Source organism: Fistularia commersonii, chromosome 7, assembly GCF_037954325.1.
Source record: "Fistularia commersonii isolate RoL2024-O1a breed Wild chromosome 7, RoL_Fcom_v1.0, whole genome shotgun sequence".
NCBI lineage: Eukaryota > Metazoa > Chordata > Actinopteri > Syngnathiformes > Fistulariidae > Fistularia > Fistularia commersonii.
This window is the reverse complement of record NC_141290.1, coordinates 16,332,273-16,340,330: the sequence shown is the minus strand read 5'-3', so window position 1 is coordinate 16,340,330 and position 8,058 is coordinate 16,332,273. Positions and strand designations below refer to the sequence as shown.

Genomic DNA, 8,058 nt, shown 5'->3' with positions numbered 1-8,058 from the left:
AACTCCTAAGCATGAATACCGACTGTCTCTTGGAAGGGCTGAAATATGAACTGATTCACATTTCAGTCTATCAGTACAAACAGTACTGACATGTAGTCAAGTCATGCCCTCTCTTCCTGCAAATCATTGCCTGGATGTAATAGGCAATATTTTATTTGAAATAACATATAGAAATTTATTGTCAATGTCTGTATCTTACTTAATTCTATATCTGTATTGTTGGTTATCCCATTTAATCCCATCTAATTGTCCTCTACCTTATGGTTTATATTTATTTATTATTTGGTGTGTAACGCATTGTTACAGATGACAGACTTCTCTATATTTGGTATTTGTAGAATATTTGAAACGAACGTTTATTTTTCAGATTTTTTTTTTACATTTTGATATGACTGTACATGTCGTTTTTGGGTGAAATGTGAAATAGTGGTCTTTTGTATGTCAGCTTCTTCAGTGAACAGCTTTTTACCTTGATATTGCACACTGAGGTTTCAAGTTATTTGACTCAATTAAATTATATAATGAGAAATAAGTACATTAATTTTAAGGGACAGTTGACATGCTCTGCTTGGATTCTGACCAAAAATCTTGAAGGTTTCAGTATAATTTGATTTGTAATCTAATAGTTTGGTTTTACAGATTGACTTCATCTCCCATAACTTACACATTTCTTGTTTTTGAAATCATTGTCAAGTATATCTGGATTTATTTTCAGCTATTTGCTTTGTGTCAAGTTGATGATTCTTGGTCATTTTCATTGTCCCGCATTCAGGGGGACAATGCACTGGCCAATATGTACTCTATTTTCCTTTATACATGAAAAAAATTTGCAATTTGCAGTTCCTGTCTCTTTAAAACGAGTAATTTTCATTCCTATTTGTATGCAACATGTTACACAAAGTAAATATTGGACTTTGAGGAATAAATTCTTGAAATAATAATTAATCAGAATCAGAATACTTTGTTGATCCTGGAATGAGTTAGATTAAGTGATGCAGAATATTCCCAAAGATGCGAGAGTGGTAATTGGTGCAGACTTCAATGGGCATGATGGTGAAGGCAATAGAGAGGATAAAGAAGTGATGGGCAAATTTGGTATACAGGATAGGAATGCACAGACACATGGTGGTAGACTTTGCAAAAAGGATGGAAATGGCTGTAGTGAACACTTTTTTTCCAGAAAAGACAGGAACATAGGGTAACTTAAAAGAGTGGAGGTCGGTCCACGTAGTTACACTACATCTTGTACAGACGAGGCTAAAAGAGATCAGTGACTGCAAAGTAGCTGTAGGTGAGACTGTAGCCACACAGCATAGGATGGGGCTTTGTAGGGTGACTCTGGTGACAAGGAAGATCAAGGGGACAAAGTGGTGAAAGCTGAAAAGGGAGGAGTGTTGTATGGTTTTCAGAGGAATTGAGAAAGGCTCTGGGTGGTCAGGGAGACATTCCAGATGTTTGGACAACTGCAGTTAATGTAATATAATCTCTGGGAGACAGGTAGGAGAGTATTGATGGAAGGAAAGTAGATAAAGTAGATAGACTTGGTGGAATGAGGAAGTGCAGTATTATACACCGAAGAATGCGGTTGGCAAAGAAGAAGTGGAACACTAAGGGGACTAAAGAGAACAAACAGGTGTACTGAGAGATACAATGCAAAGAAATATTGAGGTAGCAAAGGCAAAACAAAGGGTGTGCGATGACTTGTATGTTCGGTTGGACGGTAAGGAGGGAGAGAATGATCTACACAAGTTGGCAAAACGGAGAGATAAAGATGGAAAGGATGTACAACAGCTCCAGGTGATTAAGGATTGATTAAGAAGATTAAAAAGAGTGATGGGAAGATGGAAAGAGTACTTTGAAGAGCTGCTGAATGTGGAAAATGAAAGAGAGGCTGGGGTACAAGTTACTATTGCAGACCAGGACCCCTGCAGTATGTTAGGGTGGATGGCTGTGTTTCTGAGGCCCTGACATGCAGCACAGGAGTGCCACAAGGTACCGTCCTGTCTCAATTCCCTTCACCCTCTTCACCTCCGACTTCTAGTACAATTCCGGCTCCCGCCACCTCCAGAAGTTCTCCGATGACTCTTCCATCGTTGGATGCATCAACAATGACAATGAGGAGGTCTGATCACAAGTTTTGTTGAGTGGAGCAACCAGAACCACCTCCTACTCAACATCTCCAAGACTAAGGAGGTAGTTGTGGACTTCCTTGAGAATTAAGGAGGATATGCAGAATTGCGGCAACTATAGAGGAATGAAGTCGATGAGCCATACAATGAAGTTATGAGAAAGTGTAGTGGAAACTAGACTGAGAGTAGAAGTCAGCATTTGTGAGCAGCAGTATGGCTTCATGCCTCGAAAGAGTACTACAGATGCAGTATTTGCTTTGAGAATGCTAATAGAGAAGTACAGAGAAGGCCAGAGGGAGCTGCATTGGGTTTTTGTGGACCTAGAAAAAAACATATGACAGGATGCCAAGAGAGGAACTCTGGTATTGTATGGAGGAGTCTGGAGTGGCAGAGAAGTATGTTAGATTGGTGCAGGACATGTATGCTCGCTGTGAGACAGTGGTGCTGTGTGCTGTAGGGGTAACAGAGAAGTTCAAGGTGGAGGTGGGACTCCATCAGAGATCAGCTCTGAGCCCCTTCTTGTTCGCAATGGTGATGGACAGGCTGACAGATGAGGTTAGACAGGAATCCCCATGGACCATGATGTTTGCGGATGACATTGTGATCTGTAGTGAGAGCAGACAACAGGTAGAGGAAAATCTAGAGTCGCAGGTATGCTCCAGAATGGAGAGGAATGAAGGTTACCCACAGCAAGACATAGTATATGTGTGTGAATAAGAGCAACCCGGGTGGAACAGTGAGGCTACAGGGAGTGGAGATCAAGGAGTTGGAGGATTTCAGGTACTTGGGGTCCAGAGCAGGGGAGAGTGTGAAAAAGAGGTGAAGAGACCGGTTCAAAGGGGTTGGAATGGACGGAGAAAAGTGTCAGGGATACTATGTGATTGAAGACTATCAGCGAGAAAGGTAGTTGGTGTGAGAGAGGAGGATACAGAGAATAGGGTTAGATGGAGAAGGTTGATTCACTTTGGTGACCCCTGAAGGGAAAAGCCGAAAGGAGAAGAGAATAGAGAATACTTTGCTGATCCCCAAGGAGGCAATTGCTCTTTGTTGCAGTTGCTCCTATTCACAGGGTACAGATGAGAGATGCAAGCAAGCATCCATGTGAAAAAAACAAAAATAAAACCTGAGATGAAAATGAAAACAAAGGTTTATACAAGTATATTTACAAATATATGTATATAGTCATATGTACTATATATAGGTATAATTCAGAGCTATTTCGCTATTAGTATTTGATAAGGTTGTTGCACAGAAGGGCACATAAGTCCGGCTACTGCCAACTGACTTGCAGTGTCTGACACTCAGAATGAGGAGTTATACAGTTTAAGAAATTCTTTGACTAAGAAAATAAGATGAGGGACTTGCAAACATTAAGAAAATTAAGAGAAAAAAATGGAAAAAGAACAGTTATTACTCCATCACAAATTCAAACCTACAGTTTGCCGCCTTAAACGACAGTGTGTAATATCCACCATTTCCTTGAGAGGGCGCAAAAGTGCAGCCAAACAGTTACATACCAAGTTACGTCATGTGACCTACTTTGAAAACATGAACTTTTTGTACAGACCGATCCACTGAATGAGGAGTTTGTTCCACAGGATGAGTTCCAGTTTTGACCTGCTGGCGACGCTGTATGACCTTCAATGTTTATACCTTGCAACAGTATAACTGAGCATTTATGCAGAAACTTAAGAGACTGGTCACAAATTTTAAAATGATTTGATACTTCCTCCTGCTCTTTTTGAGAGATTGGATCTCCATTTAGAAAGTTCACTTTACCGAATTCGGTGTTGGACTCTGACTTGACAGAAAAGGATGTCTATTTTGAGTGCCGTGGGCACTCTAAATTCAGAATTCTCGCTTTCTTCTCTGAATTATTCCTTTCATCTCAAATTATGATCAGAATCAGGAGACTCGAGTCGGATTAACTTCACAGCAGTTGAAATAATCATACTACTTTTCAAATGTGGTCCAACAATAATTCATTTCATTTCCTGGCAATTTTCTTGTATTCTCAAACATATTTGATATTTTTCAGTTCATTGTTTTATTTTCTGTTGATTTTTTGCCAATTACTCTCCTTTCTCTAATTTGATAGTGTTTCCTATATCAAGCTGAGGTGTTTTTTTTTTTTTGTTTGTTTGCTTGTTTGTTTTTTTTTTGATAAATTTCAACCTTATTTCTCTTTGCATTTTGGGCAATTTCATGCTGTGTCTGGAAAAATCCTGCTGTTTATTTCTTTAATATATACTATTACTCGACGATCATTGCAATTTTTTTTCCTGGCCAATCTGTTGAGCAATTATATGGCAATCCTTCTAAGTTATTTTGTGTCATTTTTCTAAACTGTGTAACTGCTGTTGTGTACATAACAGTGAATTTTGGCTCAGGCTATAAACATTTTATTTGCAAAGAATTGTCATGGACAAACTGCAGCATTGTGCGCCAAAAATGTTAACATCATAAGAATTCATTTTAACAACACTTAAGTCAGACGCCCTCAGAAATATTTGAGAATGCATTGTCAATCTCTTGCTGCATGTCCCCGCCTGCTGTCCTCCAAGCAGACTGACTTGAACAATATGCCACTTTGTTGGTTATGGGTGGATATGTTGTTTGCAATATGAGCTTTCATGTGAGAGTGACAAATGTTTCCCTGTGTGCAGGAATCATTTTTACTCTGCTGTGACTTTCCGTTGCCTGAGCTTTTAGCTGAAAAACTCCCCCCGGCTCCTACTAGTGGTGCAGCCTCCTCTCTTCGAGTCAGAGGGGCGGCGCCTGCAGAAGCTCCGGGTCAGATATCTCTTGTTAAAACTTAACAGGCGCGAACCATCTCGCTGCAGGGAACATATTTCTCCGTATGATCGCCCCTTGGCTCTAAAATAGAGGTCATCTTTTTTGAATATATAGGTATATTTTATAAACGTAATTAGGTGGTGTTTTTTGTTTAAATATGTCACATTATTATGGTATTAAAAGGCAAATAGAAATCCTGCCGTCAGTGATCCCCCCTTCTCTGTCCTGAAGCTGTGAGTGGATCATTCCAACTCTTTATATTGCCTGTCAGGGCAGGAAGAGACGTACAGTGCTGGTCAGAGCGAGGTGCAACACTTTGACTGTGTCACACTGAGACAGACAGAGAAAGAAAAAAACTATATATATACATAAATATCATCAAACCAGCCAGATTTATTAGAAAAGGGAAGACAAGAGCTGCTCATTTTAGTTTATTAATCAGAGCAGCAAAGAGCTTATTTTAAATTCGGACAGGTGAGGAAGAGATAATAGAGGCAGAGGAGGGCGTGACTGGGAGCCAGCCGAGCAGGCAAGCTGCTGCTGCAAAGGGAGGAAGAGCAGGCTATGCACCAGCCAAAGCCAGAGGTCAAGAAAAAAAGCGCAAGGATAGTGAAAAGGTAGATTCTAGGCGAGAGGGCGCTCATCTGTGATCTGAGCTTGACAAATATCCAGCAGCCTGTCTTTGTTGTTGTGTGGGCAACCGTGAGAGGAGGAGGAGGAGGATGTGAAGGAGAGCGTCAACAACAGCGAGAAAGGGAAGAACATGCATTCAGAGATGATTTGCAGGAAGGCCTGCCAGGAGAGGCAGAAGGACGGGAGCGTAAGGGCACCGCAGAGGGACGCTGCCAGCCGCAGGAAGCACGGCTGGTCCCGGGGCTGCAGGGGGCGCCTGCAGGGGCGGAGGAGAGGAGGGGGTGGATGGACAAGACGACGCTACAATCATCACCACCACCAGCACCAGCGGCACCCTCATCATCATCATCAGTACCCTCAACAATCTCAGAAGTCCGTGATGTCCCTTCGGCCAGTCAACATGAAGGGGAACAGGGTGCGGGGGATGCGGGCCCCCAAGAACACCAACCAGTTTCTGATGCACGAGAAATACCAGATGCAGCACATGCGCTCTGACTCCGTAGGCAGTGACAGCAGCAGCTGCTCTGACAGCGACCTGGAGCTCACAGACATGGACTCGTACCTGGGCGTCCTGGAGAACGCTAGGGGAGCCCTACTGGACAGCCCCGATCCGCACAACTCAAAGACCGGGCCAGTCCTGGTCCTGCACGATGACCACCTCCAACTCCACGATGACAGTCTGCAGGAGGACAGCATGCAGTATTTCCCCTCAGAGGACGACCTGCTGCAGAGTCAGAATTTCATGCAGAGGGACTTTGTTGAGTTCTGTGACATCCTGACATCCTGAAGGGAAACTTCAGGGAGCCATTTTGTCCTCAGACTGTGGTGGCCTGGTGTCAGGTTTGTTCTGCTTCATGTTCACAGAAAACTTCATCTGACTCACAGGCAGCATTAACTTAATTTGTCTTTGTCCAATCACGTCACTGTGTGATCTGCCTTATTCTGTCTTATTCAAGACTCCCACTCTACTTTGTAGGGAAAACAGGCAGCTGCACTGAAAAAAGTGGTATCTCTGACCTTTTTCTACGTTTACGAAAATACGCAGGACTGAATGTCATCCTTTGAGACGATATTCTTTTCACAGCTCATGTTGTTCAGTGTGTCAGTAGGTGCTACTTCTCTGTTGTTGTTGCACACAAAGGGAGATTTGCTGGGTGGTGGGAGTGGGCCCCAACAGCCAATCATCATCGAGCTGGTTAGTTAAGGCTGTAGATGATTGGCTCAAGCAGACTGTCATTAAGAAAAGCATTTTGCTGTAAATCAGAAATAAATGTGTTGTTTTTATATTCCGGTGTGGGTGGTTGTTTGTCCTTGTGGATATCAATTGACTGAATCACTTTATTTTGTAATAGTTTATCTGAGTTTATTAGGACAGTGAACCATGTCGGGTCAGACCGAGTGCGTCCATCTCAGTGGGTGAGGGAGAGCAAGAGAAACCCTGGAAGGAATCGAGGAAGTCAGTATTTAATCTTTTTTGGGGGGTGATCGACAATGTATGGACTTGTAATATGACAACTAAACCATACTCAAACAAACCAAAAAATAGTAGACAACATTTCTACTTAACATGGCAATTTCCATCCACCAAAAAAAAGGAAAACAGCTATGTCGAACATGAATACGCAAATGTGACAAAAATAGTAGCCTGCTAAAATTTAACTTTGGAACATAACTATTGGTTCTGTAAGTGTCCCACAAACAAACACACACGAGAATTATTATAGCGAACCATTTACAGGCGTAAATTACATCACTGAGATACATTGAGTAATTATTGTCTCGCATTGTTTTTTATTTTCTTAAAAGTCCACACTAAAAGCAAGAAGGGATAGGTCAGTCTGGATTTGTGCTACAATGACAAACATGCGCACAACATTCTACACGTTTCACACAAACTTGAAATGTTGATTGACTAATACGTAAATGCATCCATACATGCCATTCCGTGTCATTCATCCTTTTTTCTATTACATGAGAAATCTTGAACATCTCCTTTTGAAACCTTCAACTGAGCTGGCCATTCTTAGGAGCCACTTACCGAGTCTTTGTTACAAACAATCACATTCTTTAAGTATTGAACAGAAATTTTTGACCCTGCGATGTGAATTCTGTAAATAGTCTGTAATTTCATCCGAATCACTGTTATATTTACCCCGTTACTCTGCTAACAATGAGTAGAATTGTCCAGGTTATTTTGTAATGATGATAATGTGACGAAATAGGTAACTGTTACTTTAATAGAAATGAAATGCAGTTCAAGGGTTTATAATACTCTTGCAGCTGCTGCAGTTTATATTGTCCGATCAGAGAGACGTGTGGGAGAGAGGTAGAGAAAGAGAAACACTGTTCCTGAATGCAGAGCAGTTAAAGTGGATTATATAAAGAGAAGTGGGCTGGTCACGCCCACTCAGGACAGCCAGGGAAGTGTAAGCCTCTTTGTGCCGTGTGTCATAAACTAACATGGTACAGGGTCAAAGAGTGAGGAACAGGCATGTTATTT

The 8,058-nt window shown here is 41.7% G+C and overlaps 1 protein-coding gene across 1 annotated transcript; it reads left to right on the top strand.

The window, feature by feature from the left end:
- Positions 1–5,201: 5,201 nt before the first annotated feature.
- Positions 5,202–6,844, top strand: LOC147232909 (uncharacterized). The gene has a single exon (XM_086150058.1). It carries the CDS (start codon positions 5,689–5,691, stop codon positions 6,343–6,345), a length of 657 nt encoding a protein of 218 aa, XP_086006184.1. The 5' UTR covers positions 5,202–5,688; the 3' UTR covers positions 6,346–6,844.
- The last annotated feature ends 1,214 nt before the right edge of the window (positions 6,845–8,058 follow it).

Bases quoted from the DNA above. Each gene is read 5' to 3' on its own strand.
- LOC147232909 (XM_086150058.1), top strand. From the start codon at position 5,689: ATGCATTCAGAGATGATTTGCAGGAAGGCCTGCCAGGAGAGGCAGAAG.